This window comes from Malaya genurostris, chromosome 3, assembly GCF_030247185.1.
Source record: "Malaya genurostris strain Urasoe2022 chromosome 3, Malgen_1.1, whole genome shotgun sequence".
Taxonomy (NCBI): Eukaryota; Metazoa; Arthropoda; class Insecta; order Diptera; family Culicidae; genus Malaya; species Malaya genurostris.
Window position 1 is genome coordinate 243,682,463 of NC_080572.1, and position 19,564 is coordinate 243,702,026.

Here is a 19,564-nt window from a genome sequence, read left to right on the forward strand (position 1 = left end):
AAACAAATCGAATAGGAAAATTACCAATTTGAAGCCAAGGCTTCAAAGATACAATTGCGAAATCTGAATTTGCTTTCTATAAAAATATATTCAACTTTATTACTAAATGCACAATATCAATTCACTCTTTCAGTGTTATAGCTTTCCTCGAGTCCTATTCCCAAATCGTTTTCGCCACTTTATTGTGGTACATGATATTCAGAACTGGTGTGGACGTCGCAGTAGCGTATGATATAATCCGAGAATGTTTCAAATCGGAAGTGAAATCTAATTAAAATGCAAAAGAATTACATTTTCAACGATCGGTTGTGGAATCTTAATGGCAGTTTGAATACACTATTGTTCTCATTCAAATTTTGAACTCTACATTGGTTCCTGCGTAAAATACGCATGTTGTAGACATTGAAAAGCGGATGGTCGTTCACGGGGGTTGAACGCAAGCATTGTTTTGAGTAAATCATTCGAGAAATCGCACAGTTTAGGACAAAGCTCACGTGGTTCTCGTGGTAGTGTTGGTCTGAAGTTTTCTCTTGCCACTGAAATTCCCCGAGGCCATTGACTTTCCGAGGGACGTCCAGTTAATCTGTAAAAAAAGAAATGGATGTACAACGGTTTTCATGCTGTCTTCAATCACAAATACGTCCTAAGTGTATTATGGATCCCCCGCGCAACAAAGGACGTAAATGCGATTATGGGTGTAGACAAGTAGAAAATTTACTCAAAAATCTTTTCCAACTGATTGCCCTCGGACGTTCCTGGGAATAACGCAACGCGTTGAAACATTTCCGCTATGATGCAACCCGAACTCCAGATGTCCACAGAGCTATGATAGGGTTCACCGAGTAGAACTTCCGGAGCGCGATACCATAGTGTAACAACCACCGTCGTAAGTTTCATTTCGAAGTCGTACGTCTTGGCAAGACCGAAATCGGCCAGCTTCAGTCGTCCCTGAGCCGAAACGAGGAGATTCTGCGGTTTCAGATCTCTGTGTATGATTCTGTGCGAATGAAGAAAGTCTACGCCAGTGAGAAGCTCACGAGCAAGTCGCTGGAACGAGAAAAAGAAATTTGGAGTCAATTTGGAATTTTTTTTGGAAAGAATTCGAATAACACATACTGATTTTATTCCTATATTGAAGATTTCTGCACTTGTTTACGTATACATTTGAATAACATATTTTCAATAACTGTAAACAGATCTAGATTTTTTTTAGAAAAGCACTTTATTGTGTATTTCGATCAGATCGGAACACGATCGAATTCGAGTTCTCCACACAAAAACATCACTCGATCGAAACACACATTCTAAAAAATTTTGAATTTTACAGGTGACTTAATCCCTCATACGATGTAATTCATAAGGACCTAATTTGTCAAATGACGGAAAATTTTATTTGTAATGACTTAATGTTAGAATAGCTTGAATTTTACTGGTTTCGACTGTAACTTGCATTCTGCTAGCAGGTGCGACTGTATGAATTTAATTTATTTTACCATTTACATTTTACCAGCCAAGCAGATGCATGCTTCTGTGGCTCAGTCGATTAATGATTCTTGGTTCAAGTCGCGGCGGTTGCTATCAGTATTCTTTTTTTATTTCAACGAATTTTATGCATGGAGTTTTAGACACAATATTAAATGTTTTTCGACGTAAATTTGCGTGAAATGCGACGCTCCATTTATGTGCATTTAAAAAGATGTAAAATCACTTGGTTTTTTTAAGTGTGCAGAATAGAAATTTTCACATTCGATCGAAGTATTCCGATCTGATCGAAATACAAAAGAGAAGTGAAGATTATGGCTTTAATATAATCTGCTCTCTTTTGCCACTTCTGAATTATAAAAGGAAATTTTACAAATGGTTCTGTGAGTAGAACCCGTGCCCGTGGAAAGCATTGGAACATCTGTGATTAACCAATTATCAAGCGTTGCGGTGGGAGAAACTATGTTGAAAAATGTCGTGAAGGCATATTTTTTTCACATGCCTTCGAAAATATGATCATCAGTATATGTATCTTTTTAGTTCCACGTTATAGGCGACATGACATAATTACAAATAATTGAAAAATAAAGTTTAATGAAATGTTAGGTGTCAACAATCATCAAATAGGAAAACTCATGATGAGTATTTGCCTTTCTCAATCCAGCGACGACGGTTTTGATGTGGTAAGCGGCCCTAGCACAAAATTTGGCTAACCCCTAAATGACCAAACGTGCATCGGCCAGAAATAGTCGAAAACACGTTTTCGTTCGGCACGTCAGAAAAGACATTGCACTCCGTTGCAAAACAAAAAGGTGTTCTGTAAATAGCAGAAACTTTATGTCTGCTTAGCGGTTCAAATTGAACTGCCGAGTTTAGCACTAAGCAGTTCAATTTGAACTGCTCTGCACTGATGAGTCAAAGACGAAACGTAAAAATAATGAATTTTCAGTAAGTATCTTACACTTGATATCTTTCGTTCATTCAAGACTGTGCGGTTTGCTGAGTAGGAAATAGAGCAAGTGCGTCTTGAGAACCTGATTTCGATTAGTTCAGGTCCAGTGCTATGTTAATGTTGCAGTATCACGAATTCAGTTCTTGAAGTTCAGTTCGAAAAGTGAGCAACGACGGAGAAAACTACAAATTATATGCACATCGCAAATGAGATTGCAGTGCAAACTTCGGATTGTAGTGCAAACTTCGTACCAAACGAGCACAAATAAAAGTTCAATGACGACCGCAATACAGTTACGAATGTTACGTTTCGTTACGTCTATAACTCACGAAAGTGATACATGTAATGGTTCGTAATGCCTATAACTTCCAAAACGCATGCACGTAGTACTTCGTAAATCCTATAACTTAAAACAATAACGCATGTAACGCCTTTAACTTACCAAATGTAACGCTTTGTAACGCCTATAGCTTACAAAAAAATAACTCTTCGTAACGCCTATAACTTACAAAAAAGCAACGCATGTAACGTTTTGTAACGCCTGTAACTTACAAAATAGTAACGCATGTAATACTTCATAACGCCTGTAGCTTACAAAAAAATAATTCTTCGTAACGCATGTAACGTTTAGTAACGCCTGTAACTTACAAAACAGTAACGCATGTATTACTTCATAACGCCTAAAGCTTGCAAAAATAATTCTTCGTAATGTATGTAACGTTTAGTAACGCCTATAACTTACAAAAAAGTAACGCATGTAACGCTTTCTAACACATGTAACGCTTTGTAACACATGCAACGCTTATAGCTTATACAAAATAACTCTTCGTACGTTATATTACACTTAATTCTAAAATAACGCTTTAAAAAAACGAATACAAAATGCAACGCATCGTAACGCCTTTAACTTACAAAAAAGTAACGCACGTAACGCCTATAACTTATTCAAAAGTAACGCATGTAACGCTTCGTAACGCCTGAAACTTACAAAATAGTAACTCTTCGTAACGTCTATAACTTACAAAAAAGTAACGCATGTAACGCTATGTTACGCCTATCACTTACAAAAAAGTAACGCATGCAACGTTTAGTAACGCATGTAATACTTCATAACGCATATAGCTTACAAAAAGTAACATTTCGTACGTACTATTACACTTAATTCTAAAAATAAACGCTTCAAAAAACTAATACAAAATGCAACGCATCGTAACGCCTTTAACTTACAAAAAAAGTAACGCATGTAACGCCTATAACAAAAAATAACGCAAGTATCACTTCGTAACGCCTATAACTTACAAAAAAGTATTATATAACGCCTATAATTTACCAAAAAGTAAAGCATGTAACGCTTTGTAACGCCTTTAACTTACACAATAGTAACACATGTAAAGCCTATAACTTACAAAGAAGTAACGCACGTAACGTTTAGTAACGCCTAAAACTCACAAAAAAGTTACGCATGGAACGCTATGTATCGCTTATAACTTACAAAAAAGTAACGCATGTAACGCTTCGTAATGCCTATAAATTACAAAAAAGTAACACATGCAACGCTTGTAGTTTACAAAAAATGTAACGATTCGTAACACCTCAATCCAAAAAAAATAGCGCATGTAACGCCTAAAACTTACGCTTCGTAACACCTATTATTTTCAGAAAAAAAATAACGCCTATACTTTACAAGTAACGCTTCGTAACGCCAGCAACTATCGGGGAAGTAATGCATTTAACGCTTCGTAACGTCTATAACTATCGAAAAGAAATGCATGTAACGGTTCGTTACACCTATAACTTTCGAGAAGTAAGGTGAGTGTCGTTTCGCAATATGCCGCGAGAAAAGGAAAGAATTTATCGCGTCATGCACTCAGAATCTTCTCTGGTAGGTAATAATGAAAAATTGTGTTGTTCAACAAATTCATAAGCAATCGAGATTACTGAAAATTGCTTGTATCAATCAACGATGGCGTTGATGGATGTTAACATCCACTAATCGATCATCTTGATCAAATTAGACTATTAAAACAATTACAGAGTTGTGTACAAGACACGACCGATGGGGATGACATTAGAAATGCAGCAATTCAAACATTAACGAAATTATTGCGTCAACCAGTCATTATGAATAAAGCAAAGAATTACTATTGCTTTTCCGGTTTAAGTATTGAAGTAGAAATCACAATACTTTTGATTGACGGTTTTATCTGAGGAAGGCCGCTCAATTTTCTCGGAGACAGCTATACAAATTTCAACAATCCTAGTATCGATTGAAAGCTACTATTTAATTATTGATCAAGTTCGAAATTCAAAATTACAGATGCTTCCGATTCAGGAGATATAATTGCATAACTGACATAATCGACAAATTGCGTGGTTTCAGAAATGTTGTCGAATATGCGACGTACGAGCAGAAGCCCGCTTTTGTGAACTAATCGAATCTGAATGTATGTGCTGGAAATTATCCCAAATTCGTATCAAAAATTATCCCAATGAAAACTAAACCCTTACTCATACACCTAGTGGTGTGATAATGCTTCTCTCCTGCCGTTTAAATAGACTCATTGAAACATTTATAAGATTCTATTCTATTCTAGGCCATTAGTAAAGTAACTTCCAAACGAGTCTTTCGAAATCGAATCTTTCTTCTCCGAGAAGTTTTGGTGCATAAAAAACTCTGGGATTTGTTGACTACATATATAAAATTACATCCCTTGAACCGGAGATGTTCGCTCGCCATAACCCTTACAAATTTGATCAACATTGTTAGCTTTCAAATGAGCAAAAGTTTATCGAAATTTACTGAATCATCTTCGAGAAAATTTAGCCGATGTAAAATGTGCGGTTAGTCAATTACGTCACTTTTTCTATTATATCAACAGAACCTTTATTAACAATTAAGTAGTAGTTTTCAAACGAGCCTAGACGTGTTAAAATTGGTTCAGCCATCTCTGAGAAAATAGAGCATGTTTTGTCGGTTACGTAAATTATACCATTATGTATCCGGAACCAGAAGTGATCAGATAAATCCAGGAAACTAAAGTAACTTCCAGAACCATGAGAAATTTTGAGACCTCAACCAATCGAAAACATCCACAGTTAAGTTTTTGTTTTACACGGAGTTACTAGCATTAGCATTAGCATTAGAGACCGCCCGTGTGTTGCTACTCCGTTATTGATCTGGACCAATTGAGATTGCAAAATGATTTTTTGAAGTAACATGTTTGGGAATAACACATTGTTTCACACTGTGCAAACTGTATTGAACCATGCATGCTGATCAATACCGACGCCGGCCACGTCCGAATGCAGATCTACTTGGGAGGGAAAGGATTGTTAGTTCGATGCATGCTGCTACTAAGAACCGAGGAATCCTCTGCATTCCCACATGCATCACAGGAGAGGATACTTTGTTAGTAAATGTTTTAATAATGTTATCATGTGTTTATTGCTCTGGGTAGCCGGCTACCAAGAATGTTTTAAAGTATTATCTTTTTATGTGTTACTTTGTGCTGGAAATATAATGCACGAAACAGTCAATCTCCGAAATTGACAAAACTCCGGACAGCCGGCTGTCGAGTATGCAGTCACTCGTTTATGCATCTACCTTTCGCGTTTTTTTAGTCATGCAAAAAAACACATTTGGATTGATAAAAAAGGTATCATCTCACTGCTAGGTGCATTAAGCACGTTTTTATAAATGAAACTACGTGATACAAAATAAACGAGCGAATAGGATTTAGACAAAAAAGTTGATTCATTGCATTGAAATATTCTAAACAGTTATTATAAAATCATTTTGAATCACCAAACAAAGGTGAACAGATTTCACACGCGTCTTGATTCTTTATTATTTCCGCTTTATTATTTTAATTATTTATTAAAATTATTAATTGGTTATATTAGTTGATCTGGGCAGCCGGCTACCGAGTAAAAAAATTAATTTACTGTTTGAAATATTAATATCAAGTGTTTTTTACTATGTATTCAATATACCGATACATGTCATCTCTGTTATTAACTTTGTAATATAAACGGATTTGCGCAATGGTTGATTTTTATCATTCATTTTATAATCCTGAAAGACAATCAATAACATGGAAGAAGAAAACATTCCAAATAAAACTTTTCTACGAAGCTAGACGGAAATTGATAGGTTGAATAAAGAGATGATTTAGTAAAATAGAGTAATCAGAAGTAAAACATTGAAAATATCTGATAACTAAAAGGAAAAAGAAACTCCTGCAATTGTCGCCTTTTACGACATGGAAGCAGGAACCCAGTGGATCTATTCTTGGTTCATTTTTTTCCGCCGGATTCCACACGGCATCTAGGCTGGTACAGTCCGGAGAGAGCTAATAGGTACTATCAATCTCCTAGTGGACCCCAGCCCCTTTTTTGTTTTACACGGAGTTACTGTGTAAGAAGTAAAAAAAAACGAATTTTGAAATCCTTGCACAAAAAATACATGTAATTTTAATAAATGTAAAGAATCGGTAAACTTTATCTAATTTATAAAGTGAAGACAAATGTTTAATTCGACATTAAAATATAAATGTTGATTTGAACGTCTAACGCCACCTTCAGAAGTTCAACATAAACTGCTAACGCACTTACGAGTCGAAGACGAAACTTTAGAACAAGTGAAATATCAATGTTTTTAACGAACCCCAAATACTTTCTTGTCGGTTGTTTTTTTTTTGCAAATTGCATCAACTTTACGTCTGCTAAGCAGTTTGTTTATGTAAAATAAACTTTAGGGATTATTTCTATTCTCTAAATTGCCTGTAATATTTTGTAAATTGTAATTTTTGACTCTACCGAGACGAAATGATCTACTCAAACACGCAACTTAGTTATGCAACAAGCTTTCAATTTTGAAACGATCGACACATGAATGAGTATGTAATAAGTATGACCAGAATTTAACAATTGTTTAGCGTAGAGTTCGTCGCCATGCGGCACAAACTATCATTGAAATCCCACGATTGGTGGTTGGTTTGGTAAATAGGTTAAAAAAGATAGTGTTCGGCAGTATGGCTGGAAACTTTTTTCCAATCTTTTCAAAATTAGCTAAAATTTACAAATTACCTGAATAGTCATCCGTGGCATTCCACCTGGAGGAAGACGCTTGATGTAGTCATCCAGGTCTTGTTCGAGGTGTTCGAAGACAAGAAACAAAACCAGCTGACCTTCACGTTCCAATCGTGGTCCGTGGCAAACATCCAGTAACCTGGCATTATAGAGCAAAGTATTTGAAAAAACTTCTGAACTAACCTCCTATAAAAAACAAATTATCCAAAACCCTACCGCCGAATATAAAAAGTGTGACATACTTGACAACATTCGGGTGCTGGAATGCGTCCAACTGCTTGAGTAATGCGATCTCCCTCAGCGTAGACATGGGTACGCCATCCTCCGTCAAGGCTACTCGAACCTTTTTAAGGGCCACGATGTTACCCTCATTGCTGAGATCACGTGCTTTATATACTGTACCGTAGGCACCTACAAATAATAATAATCATGCATGTGAATCAAATGGTATCTGCTATCCTTAGATAAATTCAAAATAAGCAAAAATCCTTTGTTCGTTGGAATGTAGTATTGAGGCCATTCGCTTCTCCATTACGGTCACACTAATACATTCACCTACCTGTTCCGATTTTATTGAGTTCTTCATAATTTGTACTGAGTTGAAACATTGTATTCACGCTTTGTTGCGATTGGTGCTGCTTTGTTGGTGCCATTTCCGGTGCAAAGGCAGTCACTAACCACTATTTCAAACGGAAATTAGCGCCAAATAAAACAAAATTTACAACGAAAAACGTAAACAAAAACACGAACGCTTACGCGGTTGTGCTGTCAGACTACCGGCGGTGAACCTTTCGGTTTGGGCCGACTGTTCGAAATAACACTAGCACCCACTAGAGGTTTGTGTCTGGGGTTCAATTTGGCTGGCTGTTTGATCATAGCCAAGGCACCATAAGTTAACTGCTCATGCTGTTACAGCTTTTCCCTCCGCCAACGAAACTTGTTTAGAAGCTACATGCAAAATCTGGTGCAGAATAAACACGAGAATCTCGGGTTTTTTGGTTAACTGCCACTTGTTAACATTCACTTTGAAAAGGCCTATGACTAAAAAACTTTGCGTCAACACCGTACGGAAGAGTAAACTTTTCTTTTACGTTTACTGTTTTTGTACTCCCAGCGTATCCTTTGAAATTGCTCTTCAGTGGATGTTGACAGCAGTTTTATTAGCCGTTATCGCAGAAAACGTAAGATATGTAAACTATTTTGTTTTAGATCTAACAATTTTATTGTTGTTATAAGCTTTTCGGTGAAGATTCATAAATCGTTTTTATTTTAGTTAACTCCGTAAACTATTTCATTTTTTATTCTGGAACGAAAAGAACATTTGAAAAACGGCTACAGCGCAAATAGAGATTTTGTTTGATTCTATACGATAGAATGCTTGTTTGAAAATTCCGGGTTGATATACAATTGAACTCAATTTTCGAATTACTTTTTTGTATCAAACGAAACAAAAATTGATAGCTCCTAAATCCATCAAATTTGAGATAAAATAAACGATTCGTCTGTTTGAAAACGAACAACATACACTTGGAAGATATATTTTGAACAGTTCGGTACTCGTTGTTAGGGCAAAGATAAATAATAAAGACCTGTATGCAGTGCGGTAAAATTTCATTTTCAATCGAATAATATAAGATGAAAATGAAATTTATGGCCACTGACTGTCAGTATATCCCTTCTAATTCATTTGACTTTTGTTGCCATTTTCAAGTGAAGCTCCCAGAATTCATCGTCAGTTGAATAATCATCATCCTAGTCATTTGAAGTTTTGCTTGCTCAGTTTCAAGTGCCAAGTAGTCTAGCTGCTTCATTGTCTTCGCTTTTGGTAGTAAGCAATTTCGAAAGAATAGAATTATAAATGGAGTAAAGTGTTAAAAATGAAAACTTAAGGAGGAAACAATTAATTTATGTGTATTCTATGATTGATATTTCAGCAATCTGATTAGTCTTTCATCTATTATCTTGAACCAAATCGAATGTTTACATGAACCTCATTTGAAGGCCGCTCTCACACTATTAAAAGAGATATTTTGTTACTTCAAGAGATCAACTGACGGTGGTTAAACTGAGCCTCGATTGTAGAGAAACGAGTGATGAACTGAATGCTGCTCGTTCGGGCTGTCAGTAAACATTGTGTGTGTGTCAGAGAGTGAAGTTTACTGCAGTGGAGAGATCGTCAATGTGTTCCACATTCAGTTTCAATTGAATTGAATGAAGTTTTACCACAGACTAACAGACAGGACACTCAAATTTGATTCTTCAATCATTTTAACGGTCATTTCGAATATTCCATTATTTGGGACAGTACTCACATGTGTCATGATGGCGCCACGTTACCCTATCAAAAACATCATGTCTGTCATCTAGACTGTCTTTATTTTTTTCATTTACCAACAGAGTTGCCATTCATACAGAATTACCATCCATGCGAATTTCATGCAGGATACAGATTTAATACATATTGCCAAAGATAAACTGAAGATTACAATGTTCCATACGTTTCATTGAAAAATGTTGGGTCAGTAATCGTGAACCAGTTGGTTCAGTAATAATGTAATTTTATTGACCCTCCGTTAACAAGCGTCGACTAGTTCCGACAAAATGCCATGGAAACAATACAAGTTAGAAAGGAAGCACACATATGTTTACATTCAGCATATAATGATTTCTTGCCACAACTGATGCTTCATGGGATGAGGCTATAACAAACTAAATAAATTCTAGACAATGGTTCTAAGTAGTTTTCACTTTCTTATTCTAAGAATCACTGATATAAAGCGAAATTTCTCAATATCGTTCATACTGTAACTTGATATTTTTCCAAACATAAACAATCATTGTCATAGTTACGACGCATCTAGTGATCAGACACTTGTTGTTTTGCTTCAAAATACTCAAATTGACAGTGAACCGAGCTCATCGAGGGGTCCTATTCAAATTATACCTAAGAAATCGCAGACTACTCTATCTTGAGTTTATCTTTGATATTGCCTAAACTATATACATAATTGCGCCTACTTCTCATCCTCCAACTCAATAAAAAATCGAACCCGTTTTGTTACAATATTTATTTGCTTCTGGTCTGCCGCCACTTAATTTCGGGTGAAAACTACCAACACAATAAAAAATAGTCTAGATGAACAAATTTGAGTCGAATCAATGGTTACCCTCCAACATCAAGAAAAAGTTAAATATATTATCAACGTAATCCAATAAATCATTGTGACGATTCATTTTCAAATATTTTGATGAAATCAGGCATCCCTGCAAGCAGCTGATCGGTGTTGACAAACGAGGGGAAACCAACTAGTAAAAAAACTTTTACATAACACAAGGGGTGTACAGATAGTAAATAGTTCGCGCAGTACAATATAGGTGGAACTAGTGCATCACGAAAAATAATTTTTATTAGAATTTACTCATACTGTCATGTATGTTAGTCTGTGGTTTTACTGCACTGCCTGTATGTGCCTACAAATATTATCAAAAAATCTGGTTCGTACCCGGTACTTTCTAAAATGACCGCACTCACCCCTTGGTGGAGTGTGAAGATTAATTGCATTGTTATCGTTCCGACTAAAGTGTGCCATGAGTAGAACAAAATCAGATGTCAACATTGTCACTCATTCCGCTACCGTGAAATAAAAGGACAATTTAGTTGTTTTCAAAGGACGAATCTTACAAAAGTAAACAAATCGTGTTTCTCTCTCCAACCAATAAATGCTTCAAAATCCTACAATTTGGCCTAAAAATTCGGATTCTACAAAAATCTCAATCTTAGTAAGACAAAGAACTATAAAGGGCGAAACTGTTATTCCATTTGCTTACGTAAGTTTCGCCCTCCGTGTTCCATGCCAACAAACAGGGCGATACTTCAATGGCTAGTAAGGAAGGGCGAAACTATTTTTTTTCTTTATTTTAGATAGTTTCCGAACCTTTTACTACTGGAAATATTAAATGAGACGATAAAATACCCGCATAATTGTCTTAGTCGCGAAATCCAGCCAATTTCACGAAAAATGCGCAAAGGGCGTATCTTTAGCGGCCCTCACACGAGTCATTAAAAATGTCATTACTAAAAAATAATATCATTTTAATGAACGTGTTTGGTGCAGTAATGACAGGCTTTCTATCAAATTTGAAATACATCATTACTTAGTCATCATTTAAAATGACAAAAATAATTCTCGTGTAAGGCCACTTTTATAATTCACACAGGAAACATAAAAGTAAACAAATCGAAAAATGGCGAAACTCTTTTTATGTTGATTTATTCAGTGGATATAGAAGAAAAGTGGTAAAATTGGCATGCCTTTTGAAGATAAACTAACAATACATCGACTAATCATGAATTGATCGGATAACATACGTAAATTTCTAAATATGATTTGAAACCAAAGTCGAAACATTAATCGTTGTTTTTCTCCATTTGCTGTCAATGTTAGATTCGCCTTTCTTTGAAAAACAGCTGAATTGTTAAAAATAACCAACCAGATAAACATCCGTTTTTTCTCTCTTCGCCTTCGGCCGAGCTGCCGGCGTGTGCATGTATTGGTAGGTCTGAAACTGATTTTCACTTGTATGCTTTACACAGCTTTTTTGAAAAAGTTTGTTCTAGCTTGGATGTCTGTTCTCTGTGCTTGTACATTGGTCAGTACTACCTTAATGTACTGTTAGTAGAAACACAGATAATAGATATACAGGCTCGAACAAAATTGTTCAAAACCCTGTGTAAATTTCAAATTTGCTATACCTTTAGAAACACTACTACCATCTACTCGACTGTTCGCCGCAATCTTTCAAACCATTCCATTACGTTCCAGAACGATAACAAAACCCTCCTGCCTATTATACAAATATTCCAACTACAACAATTTTAACGTTTATCACACGATTTCCCTAAGTGTTAAAGACGGGAATAAAAATATGAATATTATTATGTATGTCGATGTTCCCAAACCCAAATAATTGAAGGCTCGCACGTTTTCAATAAATACAATGATCAACTTTACCATAAATATCGAATTGTACGTATATTTTTAGTAGATATAATGAGTTTGAACAATAATGAATTCTATATTTTAGTTTTGATTATCAGATGCCAATCTTTGGACGTAAATTTTGAATGAAAAAAAGACATCAACAAATTGTAACTTGACACAAACTTATTTTTTCTGTGTCATTGTGACTAATGTGCGCGATGGTTCAAACACAGATAACAGATATACAGGCTCGAACAAAAAATTTCAAATTCCTGTGTAAATTTTAAATTTGCTGTACGTTGGGATCACTACTGCCACCTACTCGACTGGTCGCCTCGATCACAGCCTCAATATTTCAAAACGTTCCTCTTCGTTCCGGAACGATAACAAAGGTTATTTTTCTATAGCACAAATTTTCTTTCCACAGTAGTTGGAAAATCGAATCGAATATTCAACATTTAGCAACATGTTTGTGGAGTAGATGCTTAGGAGGTGATTTTCAATAATCAATTTGTGATTTAATGATTTAGATTGATTTTTTTCCAGGCTGATAAAGGTGGTTGGATTGATGAGATCGATGAGAAAATGTAAATAATTAGCATTCGGAAACCAAGTAATTTTTTTTTTTTTTTTTTTCAAATAAAATTTTTATTAGGCTCATTTGCTTTAGCTTAACGTGGCCGATTGTCTTGTTGTTAGGGAGAGAGAAAGGGATGCCGTATTACGGGGCGGCATACTCCCCAGTTAGTAAGGGGACATAGGGAGGGTGGGACCTACACAGTATTGAATTGAAATTTGAATACATCATTGGTTTGTGGCATACATCTTTTAGACACATTTTGCGTTCGATGAATCTTCATGTTTTTCAGCTTGTAGCAATGAAGAGATTATTCTGGATTGGGATGCTTCGTTGGTGTGTTCTGACGTTGATGTGACGTTTTTGGGTAGCTTCCAGCAACTCAGTCAGTTCAAGGCAGGTGCATGCTCCGAAGCATCGTTTACACAGGCCATACTTCCAGCAACGTAAAGAAGAGTGCGGTAGAGCTGTAGACGAGAAAGAGATAGGGAGAGCACTAAATTTGAGCATTGATAGTTTTCAAGAAGTTATAGATGAGAGTCATATAAGGAAGATTTCGAGTTGCCAAGACGTCGCGGACTGGTACGAAGGGTGGTATACCTCGGGCCCGAAGGGAACCTATGAGTTGGGACCTGGCATCACAATACTCGACACATGTCCAAACAACATGCTCGATGTCATGATAACCCTCACCGCAAACGCAGACACCACTCTCAGCGAGCCCCACACGACGGAGATGCGCGCTGAACATATAATGATTAGACATGAGCCTTGACATTACACGAATAAAGTCTCGGCTCACGTCTAACCCCCGGAACCAAGCTTTCGTCGATACCTGTGGGACTATTGAGTGTAACCATCGTCCCAGAGTTCCACTATTCCATGTATTCTGCCAGCTGGCTAGAGTTTTCTGACGACAGCAACTGAAAAATTCATTGAAGCAGATTGGTCTTTCATAGATATCACCTTCTAGTGCGCCCACCTTGGCTAACGAGTCCGCCCTCTCATTGCCCCGTATGGAACAATGTGAGGGGACCCAAACCAAGGTAATCTGGTATGATTTTGCAGATAAAGCACTCAATTGTTCCCGTATTTTCCCCAGGAAATACGGTGAGTGCTTTCCAGGCTTCACTGAACGGAGAGCCTCAATGGAACTGAGACTGTCCGATACAATGAAGTAGTGATCTGTGGGCAGAGTGTCAATGATCTCAAGGGTATACTGAATTGCAGCTAGTTCTGCGACGTAAACTGAAGCTGGATCACTGAGTTTATAGGAAGCGGTGAAATTTACATTGAATATACCGAAGCCAGTGGACCCGTCTAGATATGATCCGTCAGTGTAAAACATTTTATTACAGTCGACTTCTTTAAATTTATTATTAAAAATTTTTGGGATCTCTTGAGGGCGTACAGGATCCGGGATTCCACAAATTTCTTCTTTCATGGATGTGTCGAAAAGCACAGTAGAATTAGAAGTATCCACAAAATGAACACGATTGGGAACAAACGAAGAAGGATTTATATTCTGAGCCATGTAGTCAAAATACAAGGACATAAAACGGGTTTGTGAATTAAGCTCGACGAGCTTTTCAAAGTTTTCTATCACCATCGGATTCAAAATGTCGCATCGGATTAGCAGTCGATATGAGAGATCCCAGAACCTGTTTTTCAACGGTAAGACGCCCGCCAGCACTTCAAGACTCATCGTATGGGTTGATTGCATGCAACCCAAGGCAATACGTAAACAACGATACTGAATTCTTTCCAGTTTAATGAAATGAATATTCGTAGCGGAGCGGAAACAGAAACATCCATATTCCATTACTGACAATATCGTCGTTTTGTACAACCTGATCAGGTCTCCTGGGTGAGAGCCCCACCAAGTTCCGGTTATTGTACGAAGGAAATTGATTCTCTGTAGGCATTTTCGTTTCAAATACCTAATGTGACATCCCCAGGTACCTTTGGAATCGAACCAGACCCCGAGATATTTAAATGTGAAAACCTGAGCTATGGTTTCACCCCCTAGTTGAAGCTGTAGTTGCGCAGGTTCTCGCTTCCTTGAAAATACAACCAGCTCAGTTTTCTCCGTAGAGAACTCGATACCCATTTGAAAAGCCCATGTCGACAAGTTGTCGAGGGTATCTTGCAATGGTCCTTGGAGATCGGCAGCTTTGGGTCCTATAATAGACACAACACTGTCGTCGGCAAGTTGTCTTAGCGTGCAAGATGTGTTGATACATTCATCAATGTTATTTACGTAAAAGTTGTATAAAAGGGGGCTTAAGCATGAGCCCTGAGGAAGACCCATGTAACTGAATCGCTTTGTCGTCAAATCACCATGCTCAAAATGCATGTGTTTCTCGGACAATAGATTATATAAAAAGTTGTTCAAAACTGGTGAAAGACCATGCTGATGCAACTTCTCAGATAGAACGTTAATGGAAACTGAATCGAATGCCCCCTTGATGTCGAGGAAAACTGATGCCATTTGTTCTTTACGAGCAAATGCCATTTGAATTTCTGTTGAGAGCAACGCTAGACAATCGTTCGTTCCTTTGCCCCTGCGGAACCCAAATTGTGTACCTGAAAGCAATCCATTTGTTTCGACCCAATTGTCTAGACGGAAGAGAATCATTTTCTCCAACAATTTCCGAATACAGGAAAGCATAGCAATCGGCCGATACGAATTGTGATCGGAGGCTGGTTTTCCAGGTTTTTGAATAGTAATAACTCTCACTTCTCTCCATTCGTGTGGGACAATATTACCCTCGAGGAACTTGTTGAATAAATTCAACAAGCGCCTTTTGGCAGAGTCGGGCAGATTTTTCAACAAGTTGAATTTAATTCTGTCTAACCCCGGGGCTCTATTGTTACACGACAAGAGCGCAAGTGAGAACTCTACCATCGAAAACGTTGTTTCGTTTGTATTCAATGTCGCGACGCGGGATATCTTCTGTTCCGGAACAGAATCAGGACATACTTTCTTAGCGAAATCAAATATCCAGCGGTTAGAATATTCCTCGCTTTCGTTCGCGTGATTTCGATTGCGCATGCGACGGGCCGTATTCCAAAGAGTGCTCATTGCTGTTTCTCTCGTTAATCCGTCAACAAACCTTCGCCAGTAACCGCGTTTCTTAGCTTTAATCAGACTTTTCATTTGAAATTCTAACGCCGCGTATTTTCGATAATTATCTGGAGTTCCGTTCCTTCTAAACGAGATGAAGGCTGAAGCTTTTTTCGTTTTCAGCTCTGAGCACTCTTTGTCCCACCATGGGTTGGGAGAACGCATACTAGTTTGCGCGCTAGGTACTCGTTTCGTCTGAGCTTGAATTGCGGTGTCAAGAATCAAGCCAGCCAAAAATGTATACTCTTTCTCCGGAGGAAGCTCCTGTGATGTTTCTAGTTTCTCAGACATCGAGCTCGCGTAACGTTTCCAATCAATGTTTCGTGTGAAATCGTACGAAACATTGATTGTTTCCGATGGTCTTCCACGGTTGGTGATAGAAACTATGATCGGCAAGTGATCGCTACCGTGAGGATCACAGATTACCTTCCACTTGCAATCTAACTGTAGCGAAGTCGAGCAAAGGGATAAATCCAGCGCACTTGGTTGTGCTGGCGGTCTAGGGTTCCGTGTCATTTCTCCCGTGTTTAGAATTGTCAAATTGAAGTTGTCACACAGATCTTGGATTAACGAAGAACGATTATCATCATATAAGCAGCCCCATCCTGTACCATGCGAGTTAAAGTCCCCTAAAACCAGCCGCGGTGAAGGAAGAAGTTCTATGATGTCTGCAAGCCGACGATGCCCTATCGAGACTCTGGGAGGAATGTAGATAGAAGCTATACATAGATCTTTGCCTTTAATATTAATTTGGCAAGCAACAACTTCAATTCCCGGTGTCGAGGGGAGGTTAATACGATAAAATGAATAGCACTTTTTAATCCCTAAAAGTACCCCTCCATAAGAGTCTTCTCGGTCCAGGCGGATTATGTTAAAATTATGGAAGTCGAGGTTGATGTTAGAAGTAAGCCAAGTTTCACTCAAGGAGAATACATCGCAATTATGAGTATGTATTAAGTGTTTGAAAGAATCAAGTTTTGGGATGATACTTCTGCAATTCCACTGAAGCACAATGATCATATCTCCGATTCTCAGTGGTAAATTATCCATCAAAAGATACGATCGCTGCAAGGAGGGGCCATTGTTCAGTCAACTGTTTTAAAAATGTCCTTGCTGTTGGCAGTAGAGCAGTTAGGAAGCTTTTCAGAGGATCAGTAATATTGAAGGCAGTTAATATCCAGTCCACGATATCAGAAAATTTCAATAATCCAGCGTTTGTTGGATTTTCTGGTTGTGCTTTGGGGTCATTCGGGTTTTTTGATGCCCCAGGAAGTGCTGGGTACTCCTTATCATCCCTAAGTTTTTTGAACCCAGGAGGTGTTTGCTTCGGTTTTGAGTCAGCACTTTTTGTTTCCGTTTGGTTCTTTTGTGACGAAGAGGACAGTCTGAGGCCTTTACGAGGAAGCTTGGGAGAAGCCAGATTTTGTCTTTTCCTGCTTCCTTCAACCTGTGTGTAGGAAGGTCCTTCGCCTGGGTCGTCAGAGGTATCCTCTTCAACTGGCAAGATTGCAAACGGGTTCTCAGGGGTCGATGGAGTGGTTCTTTTTAAGATTTCCGCATAAGAACGTTTGGAACGTTCTTTCACGGATCGCTTCAATTTCTCCGCACGCTGTATGTACGTAGGGCACACCGAAAGATCATGAGGATTCTCCCCGCAGTAGCAACACTTTTCCACTGCTCTTCTGCAGAGATCGTCCTCATGGGCCTCTCCGCATTTGCCGCATCGCAGTTTGTTGCAACAATAGGCTGCCGTATGACCTAGCTGTTTGCAGCTTGTACAATGCATTACCCGCGGTACATACAGCCGAACAGGTAGACGAACTCCACTCACTACCAAATAATTTGGAAGTGCAGATCCGGCAAAAGTCACGCGAAATGAGTCCGATTGGTAAAATTTACCATCTATCGATTTGGAGTGCAATTGCTTGCACTCCAAAATTTTCACTGGTTGAAGGTCGGGGTTTTTGAAACGGCCTACCCCGTCCTTCATCAGATCTTCGATTGTCAGACTTTCGTCACGGACCACACCGTCGATCTCCACCACATGAGACGGGACGTACACGCGGTACTCCTTCGTGAACAACTCGCTGGTAGCAATCTCGTTTGCTTGCTTCAGGTCGGACACAACAACGCGTAACTTGTTTGGCGAAACCTTATCTATTGTTTTTATTGCCGAGAAATGTTTTTCCAGGTCCCGAGCAATATTTAAAACTCTGAGAGACTTTAATTTGGGCCGGAAGTATACCACCCACGGACCCCCCGAGCCATCGTCTTGGTAAACTTTTTGGCGAGCAGGCAATATCTTAGAGGGAGATGGAGGCATCGGAGAGGGAGATGGCATTGGAGAGGGAGATGGTATCGGAGGGGGAGATGGTATAGGAGGGGTAGATGGCATCTCGGAAGCAAACTCAGCCTCTAAATGTTCTTCGTTCATTCGTTCAGCTTCGCCCTCCTCCGAGACACCCCCACTGTCATCAATATTCATATTTAAAGTGCGGGAGTAAAGAAGTCTCCCGCACTTGAAATGAGAAAGAAAGAAATAAAATGAAAAGAAAATATATGAATAGTAAAAGTTGAAAGAAAAAGTTTGAGAAAATACTTAACAGTATGTCACGGTAAGCTGTTAGGTGAGTTGCCCCTTCACTCCTTCGTTGTGCTTCAGCGTGACCTTGACTCAGGATTTGGCTGCTGCGATGCGGGTAGCAAACAATAGAAATAACTGCTGCCCGAGGATAGCACAATAGCGTCTACTGTCGATACCGATACAAAACCGGTGCACAGACAGAACTCACTTGCGGGGATGCTACTTTTTATCACTTTTATTTAATGCCTATACTACAGCCTCTGCTGTGATAGGCACCTTCGTCTTACCGATGTCGATTGTTAAAAAAACGCGTGTGCTCACTTCGAACATTCGGTTACGAATGACCAAGTAATTTTGATCGAATATTATTTGGACATTATTCCGGTACAACATTAACAACTCGAACTCAATCGAAATACAGATCGCAAATTTAATTCGATTTAAATATTCCGATTCGATCGGAATACAGAATCGGATTGTATATAAAGATCTGAATGTCACAATAAGAACCTTAAGTATGTGCTGAATGACGGATTTGGTACGTAGAGAACGAGTACTAGGATTGAACCTTTCGTAAAATCTCTAGATAATAGGCAAGGAGACAAGCAAGATATGGATTATGCATAGATCGTAAACAGTTTCAGTAGATCGACGTTAATTTTCAATTTTAGGAATTCGGTATCGATGTTTTCAGTCGTACTTTTCAGATGGTAGAGCTTAGATATAAAATAAGTAAAAATACGCACAATTTCATTGTAATTTTATTAAT

The 19,564-nt window shown here is 38.2% G+C and overlaps 1 protein-coding gene across 1 annotated transcript; it reads right to left on the minus strand.

Moving 5' to 3' along the window:
- Positions 1–77: 77 nt before the first annotated feature.
- On the minus strand, positions 78–8,320 carry LOC131437094 (cyclin-dependent kinase 4). The gene is made up of 5 exons (XM_058606195.1): positions 8,085–8,320; positions 7,768–7,936; positions 7,523–7,664; positions 719–1,047; positions 78–583 (listed from the first exon to the last, which is right to left on the minus strand). The coding sequence occupies exons 1-5, from the start codon at positions 8,176–8,178 to the stop codon at positions 364–366; spliced, it is 954 nt and encodes a 317-aa protein (XP_058462178.1). The 5' UTR covers positions 8,179–8,320; the 3' UTR covers positions 78–363.
- Positions 8,321–19,564: the final 11,244 nt, after the last annotated feature.

What these genes read in the sequence shown, in the direction of transcription:
- LOC131437094 (XM_058606195.1), bottom strand. Translation starts at nt 8,178, where the DNA reads ATGGCACCAACAAAGCAGCACCAATCGCAACAAAGCGTGAATACAATG. An exon ending in CAGCACCCGAATGTTGTCAA is followed by an intron (nt 7,665 to 7,767) that starts GTATGTCACACT and finishes CTATAATGCCAG; the next exon opens with GTTACTGGATGTTTGCCACG. An exon ending in CAGTTGGAAAAGATTTTTGA is followed by an intron (nt 584 to 718) that starts GTAAATTTTCTA and finishes CTTTTTTTACAG; the next exon opens with ATTAACTGGACGTCCCTCGG.